General features: G+C 41.0%; 1 protein-coding gene across 1 annotated transcript in view; it reads right to left on the bottom strand.

Moving 5' to 3' along the window:
• Positions 1 to 9,595: 9,595 nt before the first annotated feature.
• The window catches only part of LOC124051800 (netrin receptor UNC5D-like), a 133,529-nt gene continuing 130,792 nt past the window's right edge, over positions 9,596 to 12,332 (bottom strand). The window contains exon 18 of the mRNA XM_046375478.1: positions 9,596 to 11,112. Coding sequence (XP_046231434.1) covers positions 10,911 to 11,112 — 202 coding nt within the window. The 3' untranslated portion in view covers positions 9,596 to 10,910. The remainder of the gene's footprint in view (positions 11,113 to 12,332) is intronic.

Here is a 12,332-nt window from a genome sequence, read left to right as displayed (position 1 = left end):
TCCTTAGAACAATAATTAAGCAACGCATCTGCATATCTGCGCTAAACGGGACTTTTTTTCTTTCTTTTTTTTCACAGTTTCAGTTTGGAAGTGAATTGCGCAGCTCTGATTTAAGCAAATTGAAACAGGCTTTTATAATTCAAATGTTTCATCCCGTACTTTGATCTACATTTACTCATTAGTAACCCACTGCAGCCATTAACTAGCACATGTAATGTGTAACTAACTAATAATAACTAACTGATGTGCAACAAGTTGAAGCACCAGTGAATGAAAAATCCCAAAGTGCATCCATTTGGTCGGTCACACACTCCAAGTGGATTCCCAAGAAAAAATTATGATGATGAAAACTCATCATTTTTGCTGTTTTAGAGTTCGACACAGTGAGCATTTTGCAGCAGGAAGTCAACAGCTATTTATTTACAGCATAACATTATTCCACTGTTTGCACTAAGCTACATCAAACAACAAACATGGTTCCCGCTGACAACATCTTATCTGAAGTGGATTTGTGGTCTAAAAACTATCTGGGGAGGAAAAAGCGGAAGACATTTGGGTAAACCTACACTACCATTCCAGGGCCATTTACAAAACAAACAAATAAACAAACAGAGCCAAACAGCTAGAATAAATAAATCTCAGGCCTGTCATTTAGTCAGACAGTTTTGTGGTGAAACACAGATTGAGCAATTTCAGTATGCTGCTGTCTGGTGTATGTCTCACTTCTCCTACACCAGTCTACCAGTCTCTGATTAATTACACATCTTGTGACCAAAGTTCTGGTCACATCGAGGATCCTGGTTATTTCAGATTATATGTGAAAATAACAGTTGACCTCTAGTGACCCTTTTAATGTGGAACAAAAACTCTGAAGTGACATTTCTCACAATACACTGTTATTTACTCACAGCAAACTGCTGAATGTGAGCAAGGTAGTTAAACTCCAAAAAGAGAAAAAGAAAACAGCTAAACAGAAGCGGATAACATTAATATCACAGAGATTGTGCTGTTGGCAGTGGAAGAAGGCGATCAGACTTTACATCAAATCATCAAATCTGACACGCGCAGTACAGCACTCATTCAGATACACAACAGTGGAATCACATCCTCATCTGCCAAAGTTAAACATGTGTTTCAATTAAAACTATCTAGGAAAGTTCCATCTGTATCATCCACTTGGAGCACATCCTGTGCTCCTCCTTCTGAGGTCACTGACTGTGTGCTCAAAAACAGGAAGTGTATGATTGAGTTATTTGCAGGCTTATCCTGAGCAAGTCAGTATTTATGGCCACTGGGTTGATGAGTTCAGACAGTAGACTTTTGCAATAACAAATATCACCAAAAATTCTGCAATTCATCATTTGAAATTTGAGGGAGAATTTTTGACTTTGAGGATTGATTGTTAAATGCAGTGTGGGTCAAACGTAATTTGCATGTCCTGCGTGGGAGCTGTGGTTTTGTATATTTGTGTGTATGTGGTGCAGTGTGCAGCAGATGAGGGTGACGGTTTTTATTTTTTTTTGCCAAAGAAGTGACCTGCGGAGAAAGAAAAAATAAAGGGAAGGAGAACCTTCCTGAGCGTCAGTAACTTATCTCGTGACGCCCGCTGGGTATTGTTTCACTTGCTGTTTAGGAAGGTTGAAAAAAAAAAAAAAAACAATGACACAGAGCTGAAAAGCTAAGACATAATCCTTGGCTGCACTCCGACTGCTGCATGCTTCCCATAAATGAGTTTGATTTCATTTTGTTGTAAAATTAAAAGAAAAATACCTAGAAGTGCTAATTTAGTTGTATTTTTTATCCGAAAACAGGACAGGAAATTGCATAAGAACGGACCCCCGTTATTTGAACAGGAGTGACGTGACGAGGACAGAGACTTCACATCATCTTAGATGAGACATGAGATAAGACGTGTTCTGTGACGTTTATGAAACAGTTTAACTGTTTAAAACAATTATGCTATTAGTATTCGTAGAGAGGGCTAATGTGATCGCACCCCTCTGGACACATCCAGAGAGCCATGACTGCACGTTGTGAGAGGTCACAGTGTGAATGTGCTGAGATAAGAGGCCGCAGCCTGACACAAAAGCTGATGATACTGTTTATTTTTCTTTCATTTGTGTGGTGGATCGGACCATGACATTCATTTAGTGCACTCTTCCTGGTCACGCACACAGACACACAAGTGTTGTGAAAACACATCAACATGTGTTGATTGAACTGAAAGGATATTAGTGATCAATAACTTCACTTAGTCTTTAACAGTGAATGATGCAAGTTTGGCAGGAAGTTAATGTGCAGGCCTCGCTGAGTGACCAGTGGATGTTGGGTTCACGTGTGGGCCGAGCCAACATGGCAGCAGCGTTGTGGCAGGGAAGCGCGACTTCCTAACCCGGCAGTGGAAATGATTAAATAAAACAAAATTATTTTAAGGACAAACGATTGAGGTGGTCAGACAGAGAGAGATTAAACTGAAGGGGGAAAAAATAACAAAAGGGAAAAAATAAAAAACAAAACCTCCACCAATCAACATCTGACCGGCTTCCTACAGCTCCCAGATGGGAAGTTTAACAGTGGACCGAGGCCCTGCGATGGGTCTGGGGGGTGGCCTACTGCGCCACCTCCCACGCAGCTCTGTTATTCTTTCTGTCTCTCTCTCAACAATAATGAAATCATTAACGTTATACCTCTGAGGTGGACCCTGCTATTCTGCCCCTGCTGCTGTCCCTTAGCCTGCCCTTTGCCACCCCCCCAACTTCCTCCCCGGCCAGGGCCCTCGCAGGGTCAATTTACAACCGCACAAGACAAAAATCACCCGCATCCTAAGTTTAAAGTCCAGCTGAGGGGAATGTCATTAGCTTTGCACGTATTTAATCAGAAACCAAAGTATTTGACAAATAAAATAAAAGTAACAAAAGGTGCATCTATGAAATATGGCTACAGAGTTGGACTTTATATGTGAGATAATGCTAATGTGTCTAAAAACTCACTTTATCTCAGCTACACATAAGAAACCTTTTTAGTAATTTGTTTGTTGCCTTCAAGAATTACATTTGTTAGTGCATGAGTTTTCAGTTTTTCAGTTGACTGAGAAAATTGTTTTAGATAGAAGACTACATAAGGCAGACTTCGGCAACATAAAAAGGGACACAATTCCAGGAAATCCTCATGGTTGGCTTTTCAAAATAAAATGAATAGTAAAGGATAGAGAACTTTGGAAGACTGATATTGTGTATCTTTAAAACAATGGACTCTTAATACCAGTGGAAAAAATTCATCTCCCGACAAGTTCCCAAAGTCATTAGACAAAAGCAAAAGACAAACGTTGTTGGCAAAGTATACTGGAAATATATTGTCAAGCGCCTTATTGTCAGATCAACTCGCACTCCGAATCAAGGCTGTGAAGGTGTTTGCTCGTCAGTCACAAAAAAGGGTTAAAAGTCCGGCTGATGAGAGACAAAGAGGCTCAGGCAGGGAGTCAGAGGCGTAAGAGAGGAGCTTATTGACTGGTTTTATCCGGCTGAGGCCGGGCAGCATATTAATTGGCAGATTACGACTGAGTTAGGAATGCTTGTCTTTGTTGAGATCTTTGTGGTGATGTCATCGGTGTGCTCCCTGGCACCACCTGGGCAGGTTTCACAGGAGGAGCCCGTTTTAGGAAACAATTCAGATGTTGTAATATGGCCTGATTAGTCACCTGACTCTGACTGTGTGACTGTTATGTTTCTTTAAAGCGCTTTTCGACAAAAGACAGACTTCGGTCAGCAGGGCCCATAAAGATTAGCTCCCTGGTGAACCGTGTAAACAAATCTGTGTGTTTGTGAGAGCTGCATACAGGAATGTGGAGGGTGTCAGCGTTCCATATGCTGTTGTGTACACTGTGTGAATTAGGAGGGAAAATGGCATGGATAAATAATAAGACAGATAAGTTTGAGTGAGTAAAGACGATTGGAAAAAATAGAGATAGTGAGTCGTATGTGTGTGTGTGTGTGTGTGTGAGAGAAGGCGGTGAAAGAACATGAGAAAGTGTGCTGGAAAAAAGACGGCGAGTGGGAATTAAAGGAGGACTTGTGGCAAAGCCCACAGTGCTGATGTTAGCTGTCTGATCCACTGAGAGACAGTTGGCAGCCGACTGTCTACCAGCCACAAATGTACAGTAATTCAAAGCATGCGACGTGACGCCGTTCCCTGAAAGCGGGGGCTGCAGTCATCCACTCACCCTCTCACCAGCACACACACACACACACACACACACACACACACTGAAGCAATACACTCTGTAAAAGTACTAAATGCGCTCCATTCCACGTGATGCAATTATTCACAGCTCCATGGCAAATTTGGGCTGGAGCTAATCTCATAACTAAACGGCACGGCGCCTCTTGCAAAAAAAAACAGATCTTCTAAACAACTGCAAGCAATTCAACTTATTGGTGTTGGCAGCCCAACTTTACTGCACCCAAAGTTTAGAAGAAAAAAGAAGTCAGCAAATTTAGTATGATTGTCACTACACAGTCAATAGTCAAATAGCATTTAATGCATCAATGAATTAGTATTTGGCAGCTGCATAACTGATCTTCTGTTTCACAGTAATCATCGCAGAGAAGTATTTTGTTGCTGCCATCTGCACCAATTTCTGTGTTGGAAGATTAAGATTAATAGCATAAAAACCAAGAAAGGAAACAAAGGAATAGCAGCGAAGAGCTGGTGAAAGGAAAACAAGATTACATCTTTTGTAGGTTAGTTCTCATGAGCTTCACATGACTTGCATTTAGCCCTTCTCTCGCTTCTCCCCTCCTCTCTTAATTCTTCCCTTTTCTCTCTCTCTCTCGCTGCACTCCCCCTCCCTCCCCGCCACTCCTCCTCTCTGTGCAGCACATAGACTTCCTGTGTGTCCTGGCCTGAATGGTATGTGCATGGAGTGGGTGTCTGGGAGGCCTTTCATCCGGCATGGAAAGAAAAGAAAAGTCAAGAGAGAGAGAGAGAGAGAGAGAGAGGGGGGGGGGTGAAAAAAAAGGAAAGTGAGAGAAGAGAGTCATCTTTAATCCGTCTGAGTCAGAGCAGTTGTCCAGAGGCGAGTGGGGTGGGGCGTATTAGATGGGGTTGAGAGGGCTCTGGTTGTGCCAGGGATGTGTGTGTAGCGTCTGGAGGGGAAGAGGGAGGCCTGCTGGGAAAGCCTGCAGCCTGCCTGTTTGCCTTCCTGGGACAGATGACATCCGGCTGGGACACGGTTTGCACGGCTGAGTGCAGATACCAAACGTGAGCAGGTAGAACGGGTAAAGATCAACTGAAGTTTTCATGCTCTGCTGTTGCAAAGGGCTAAGTATAAAGTGAAGAATATAAATCAAGCAAAATTTGCAATTACAAAATGGAAAAAGAAAAAAAAAGGAACCTTGAAGCCCCTGCAGTTTTGGCTGCATCTGTCAGACAGGGTGTAGCAGGCTGCTGAGTGCCAGGCCTGACTAGACCCTACCCACACTGTGGAGGGGCACACATGCAAGTCTGTGAGACTCAGTCATGTCATGGAAACAACCTGCAGTTGTGTGTGTGTGTGTGTGTGTGTGCGCACACACAGAATGTAAAGACTTGGCCAGATGAGGTTACCTTTAATAAGAAGAAAGTGTACACTGCCATCTGCTGTTTGGACTGAACCGAGGTTTAATTGTTCCTGGCAGCTGCACAGAGAATATATCAAGCAGTTATTTGACTCATATGTAGTTAAACAGACAGCACATAACCTTTGAATTGCTGAAGCATTACTTACTTACATAGGCTGCTATTAAAAGCAAACTTAACTTAAAGTAACAACAAGTATACATTCTGCAGTAACACATTTTGTTAGTGTTTTAGTATTATGACGTTTCTGGATGAGTATTACTGCCGCATTGATCTGTACGTTGCATTTTACCGCTGTGGGGCTCATTTTAACAACTATAACTACTTTATATACTGCTGGGCAGTTTGATCTACAGCAAAGCATCATATTCTATAGGATCATCATGTGCTGGCAGCGTCACTGTCCCATGGGCACCCGGCATCTACAAAAAGTCAACTTTTCATGAGCTCAGAAAAACAGGCCTGTTTTCAGTCAGCCAGGACGAGTGAAAACAAACTCCACTTACACCCACGTGAAAAAGATGAAAAACAAACGCGAACGACAGAAACAGTGAATCTTGTGCTTTTGCTGCATATTTATTTGAACACAACACAAGTATATACAGTTTGAAAATAAATTCTTTCAGAGATAAAAGAAAGAAAAAGAACTTGGCCTAAGGGAACATCACCAGTGATAAGCAGGATGACTCTCACACTTTTCAGCTTCTTAACACTCAAGCACGTAAATCAAATCTTGAATACAGAGAATGTATTGAGATATTTCAAATCAAATGTAAGTAAATGCACTACATTGTCTACATAACTGTCTGAAGAATAAAATAATTATTGAACATTTCCAGCAGTTTCATTTGATAAACTGAATGATATGGGAATAGGATTTAAAAGGCAGGAGTTTCCGTCGAGGAAAGAATAGCAGAGAAATAGAAACAACAACCAAAAACCAAGCAATAAAATTCTGAATGAAAACTTTCATCACATTTGATGAGCTGATATATTTATACTTAAGTTAGCATTGTTTTCTATTTTCTCCAAAGCAATGCAGATCTTAAGATAGTAGGCTGTGAGAAAAACACATTACATCACACGTCTGAATAAGCTGAAATAGTAGCACGACTGTAGGCTGGATTTTCCAAGGACACGTAATACGGCTTTTTTAAAAGTTACACACAGCTTTCCTTCACTCACACTCACACACTCTCTGAGTCATCGTGTTCATGTAAAGGACACTGACGGACACACCGAGCATCCTCAGGTGACAGATGGCCAAATCATTTTTAGTCAGCTCAGTGTTGCTGTGAGTTCCTGGCATTGGAGATAACAGGATTAAATGCTCCAGTAGTCCTAGCAAACATCTGCAGGTTATACAAGTTGGACACAGCGCATGGCAGTGAACAATACAGCTTGCATATAACATACTTGTTTCTTTGATATGGTGTGATGTAAAAAAAGAACAAAACATTCTGGTCAGAAACTCTGATGGCACTAAAACCCAACATGGAGAGGCACAGTTAGTTAGAAAATTGATGCACAACACATGTAACTAAAATGTGAGTCTGTTTCCTTTTTAAATTATGTAAACGTCTCTTTGTGTTTTTGATAAACAAATTCTGAACTTGCTTAATAAATAAATAAAATAAAAGGTGTTGCCCAACTAAGAGTAAAAGAAAACTCAACATAGGTGGGTAAGATTTTGAATGGACACAGCAACAGGAAGTGTTTGGAGCGAGATTTGTCAGCATGAAAACTTGTTGCCAAAAAAGTAGATTCTAAAGTTCCAAGGCCTCCTGCCAAAAAGTAATCTTCACACCAGCAGTGTCTGTAAAACCTTTATGAGGTGGCATAAATCAGAACGTTGATGCTGCTCCTTGTAGGTCTGCATAGCAAGGTGTGATTCCTTCCCCTGGCAGGAAATCATTGAAATTTAGGGAATGTAGTGTAAAATCTTTATCAGATACTTTCTTCTGTGATGCGTAAAAGTACACGCTGTTCGTACTGCCTTGGTTGTACCGCTTCTCTGCAGTATGACACTTCCATCAAATCTCACTGTCCAGATCTTTATATGCTGCTGCTAACTTGGTTGCTAAGCAGACAATCACATTGTTTTTCTGTAACACACAGGACGGAGGGACAGTACTTATGAAAGCTGGACAGCTGCTCAGGAGAAATCCCATCTTTGGCTTTATTTCTCTTTAATTCAGGCCAAATGTCTGCAGACAAACATTTTTGCACTTCCTTCTGTCCTCCTTCTATGCGTTCTGCTATCCATGCCTTTTCTCCGTCTCTTCAGTACCTGCCATGAAAATATGCCTCTGCACAGCTGGAATGGAGCGTTGTATCCAGTTTCTTGTGATCCAAGGAGACCCGACTTACCCAAACTCAGCTACATCTGTAAATCCACTAAAAACTTTGGAGTTTACCACACGGGGCCATGCAGAGGATGGAGTTAGTAGGAAAGTAGTGGAGAGAAGCTGTTGAGCTCGAAAACAAGAAACAAGTATTGGAACAATCAAGTCAATCAGGGATTGCAGAATGGATTTATACAGTGTTGGTTTATACTTGATTCTACCACTGCACCTGGCTTTAGTCCATTGATGAAGATGAGGTTCTTATAATATGCATTAGTAGAGGTTACTCAACAGAAAATCAAGCTGAAATGTCCCAAATTTCCTGGCTCCAGATTCTCAGTTGCGAATATTTGATGAATAGTTTCAGACATTCATATTATATTTTTTTAAGTATAATTTTACATGCCCAATTAAAGTTTAGATCTGCATGTGGTCTAAATCCGCATGTGACACGCAGAGAGGCCACGTGAGTCAGTTTCTTCTAGGTGTAATTCTATTCCAGGCTTTGACCTTTTCACACAGTGACCTTTTCAGCTGATAGAGGAGAATCAGTCCCTCCTTTGAGGGAGTATTTTTCTGTTTTACCTGTACTGTTCTTTGATCCAGATAGATAGAATGACAAAGGCTTGCTGATAGATGGCAAGTTTAATTATTTGGCACTCATGGCTCGCTGAAAAGAGATTTCCCAAGAAGTCCAACTTCAAATGCAATACACATCTGTGTATCTGGTTATTAGAATATTTCCATCTGTTTTCTCGCTGGACGTTAGAAGAGAAGATTGACACCAAATCTGTTGGCTTAGCTCGGCATAAAAACTGGAAACAGGGACAAGTCAACACACCAGGCCAAGAAATAGTCATACAAGTAAAATTATCTATTTTACACAACAGTTGTTGTCCAGATTAAATAAAAATTCAGAGGTGCTGGAAGGCAGATTTTGTTACGCCTGGACAGAAATGAGTATTCATTTCTCCCAGCCTCCAATCTGTATGCTAAGCTAAGCTACTTGCTGGCTTTAGCTTCATATTTACAATAGAGTGTAGGGAATAAGTGGCATCTATCTTCTCATCTAACTCTTGGCAAGAACACAAATAGCTTCTTTACAAAAATGTTGAAATGTGAGGGAATCGCAGCCGAATTGTTTTACCTGGCCTGGTGAACTCCAAGATGGTTTAATTAAGGGTTTGTTCTTCATCTCAAGGTTTAGGTATGTAAAACGCACGCTAGTTTTTTATTCAAACGCTGATGGTTAGAGGCAGTGGTTTGTCGGCAAATTTAAAAGAAGCTTCTTTCACACATAAGTCACAAGTGCTCCTATGAATAGTTTTAACTAGTGACTACCTAAATAATGTCTGGACTTTTTGTGCAGTTCAAGCAACTACACAATACAACATCAACGTGGTAAACTAGCAACGACCTGCCATCCAAACTAAAAGAGTGCTTTCGTGGTTCCTTTACACATATCAGAAAATTGGACTTTGTATGGTTCTCTGTTTCATCTCTTTGCTGAATACAGTTTTTGAAGATTTACTGTAGCTGATTTTTCCACTGTACAGTATGAGGGCTGCCAGGCCTTTCAAGAATTGAAATTTGAATTCATTAAGTAGATGAAAAGAGAGAGCCAACACAGAGTTCAACACAAAGTCACTTTATTAAGTTTAGGGGCAAGTGGAGCAACCGAATGATGGATCTTTCTGATCAGGATTTCTTTGTTCAAGTGGATGCTGCATCTGCCTGGGAAGAAAAGACAAGGGAGTGGGAGTGAGAGTTGGCTGAATGTCTCCAAATAAAACAGCTGTCCCGGTATTTGATGAGCCAGATGATCCAAAAAAGGCAGCTCCAGTCAAGCCACACATCAAAGGTCAAAATTTAAATGCAAAAATCAAAAATCAAAAAAAAAAAAAAAAACTCCCAGAGGGTCTTGAAAGTACGCACCATTTACCCAGAATTTGCAGCCTATGTAATGTTTCAGCTGCCTGTCTGGTATGAAGTCACTTTCCTCCAAAAGAGCCAGAGGCTGACCAGTAGACTTTAGGGAACGTGGTGCATTGCATTTCACATCGGTGCATCTTCTGTCCCGGAGCATTTGCTTTGACAATGTGTTCGGCTTGTGGGGTTGAAAATGTCCTACATGTGGATGTTTCTAAAACTCCATATGATCCATGCCAATTTAACACTGTAAAAGCTTTTCTAAACTCATCTCTCATACATTCTTTCATTTTTTTAAGCACATGGACACCATCGGCTCTTTTTAAATGTCAGTCAGCACAAAGTATGGACAAGAAGTTCTGACAAAATTAATGTCCTATATTTCTTACTTTCTGTTTTCTCCTCTGGAACATTAGAGAGACACAGTGCAGTAAAGAAAAAGAAGCCTTAGGAAATTTCAAAAATGAATGACAACATAATGACATTACACCAAACATTTTGACAGCCTGGAGGACTGTTTGAGGGCAAGTGCCAGCACATCCGGTCCTGGGAAGGTCACAACACCAGCCTGATTGGCAGTCCGTCTAAAACACACTCCATCCTATGCAGAGAGTCCTCTTCACACATCTATTCATAATCCTTGAAAACAGGTCATCGAATGCACAGGTGTCAGAATATGACATTTCTCAATCAAAGATGTGTGTGTGTGTGTGTGTGGGATATTTATATCCCTTTCGAAAATGTTTTTTGTTGCCTCTCAATAACACAGACACTTAAGTTCTTCCATGTTTGTTTCCCCACTCATTTCATCCTCTCTCGTGGTTGTTCCTTTGTTCCCATCTGTCTGTGTGTGCTATTTGGTGTAGCAGAGGTGTGCCTTCGGTAACAGTCCAAAACAAAGTTTCCCTGCTGTCGTTTTCACATGTCCTCCTCTTTACCGTATGTCAGCTAGTACACCAGATCCTCAGTGTTCATGCAGTAAGGGTTCATCGTTAGTTGATCTGCTGCACCTGACCTGACCTACCCAAGTTTAGTGAACTCTGAGTCCCGCTCTTCTCTGCTGCAGCCAAGGGTGGTGGTGGTCCTGGGACATTGGACTTTGCTGATTTCCTCCAGGGCACTGGCCAGAGAGTCCAGGTCCCCCGAGTCCTGGTGCTGGACTTCCCACAGACTCAGAATCACAGACGATGGGCTCTCCTGACATGCAAAGTAACACAGATTCCTGCACAGGAAAAGCAGAGTTTTTTTTACCAGAGTAGATCACACAGCAAGGATAACGATGAGACAACGCTGATGATATCACTATGACATCATCATCAGGGTTATCTTTTTTTTTTTCAAACCAAAGAGCAACATCAGGTATTATGCTACTGCTTTTACAGGCTGAGTAGTAAGTAAACTTAACTTCATGTGTAAAAATGGTGGAGTGCCCCTTTAAGATTTCTTGGAGTTGCTTTTATCATACACAAAAGAAGATGTTTTACCTTTTTATTTAATGTATACTCACCAGATGAATTACGTGAATCAGCAGTTTACTTGTAGAAAAATAAATAATAAAAATGTTTTCTCTACAGAAATATCAACATTGCCAAAATGAGACGGAGCAATGTTTTAATTTAAATAAAATCAATTGCTCCCACAATTAGTCAGCAAAGATGAGCTAAACTGATTTGATTTGGGGTTAACAATAGTTTGGGTGCCCTGAAATTCAGTTCCAGTTTGCAGTGTGATGTGTGATGTGTGTGATCTGAACTAACAAGCTGTTGTTCTTCTGCTGCTGCTGTGATGACTCTTATCCAACAGGGTGCACTGTTTCATTACATTTCCTTTCTACCCTTCTTCCCCCCCTTGGTGTGATGCTGTTCCCACACATTCTGAGAAATAATTGTGAAAATCAGCTTAACTAGGTAGAGACATTGCCATTACATGCTTCCAGGCGTGTTCAACTTGGCTGGAAAAAAAACAACCAAAATCCTCTCTCATTTCTCAGTCACAGCTGTTTGTTTTTAGACTCGTTTAAATGAAATTCCTTAATCTCATAGCTTCTGTTATCATTTCTTATTCTCTTCATGTTTCTGCAGAAACAGAGAATACTTGACTTTCACTACTCTTTCCCTTCAAGAGCTTAATGGAGGTGATTGCGCAGATGTTCACAGCTGTAAGTACGTGATTATCGACTTCTCCTCTGTACCACCTAATGACATATGGATTAATAGACATATGATTGAGCTTACACGTTCTTCTCAGGAAGCTCAATGCTGTCACCAACAGTTTGACCAACAGTGAAGTGACCACGAGACCAGTCTAAAGACACAGGTGTGCCTCAGGGATGTGCGAATTCTCACATTCACGTTGTGTACAAATGATTGCACAAGCAACAATCCCAGCCAGATTTGTCAGATATTCTGATATTCTACTACCATCTTATGGACTTATGGATGC

The sequence above is a fragment of the Scatophagus argus genome, chromosome 20 (assembly GCF_020382885.2).
Source record: "Scatophagus argus isolate fScaArg1 chromosome 20, fScaArg1.pri, whole genome shotgun sequence".
Lineage (NCBI taxonomy): Eukaryota > Metazoa > Chordata > Actinopteri > Scatophagidae > Scatophagus > Scatophagus argus.
The sequence above is the reverse complement of the archived record's forward strand: the minus strand, read 5'-3'. Positions and strand labels throughout refer to the sequence as shown.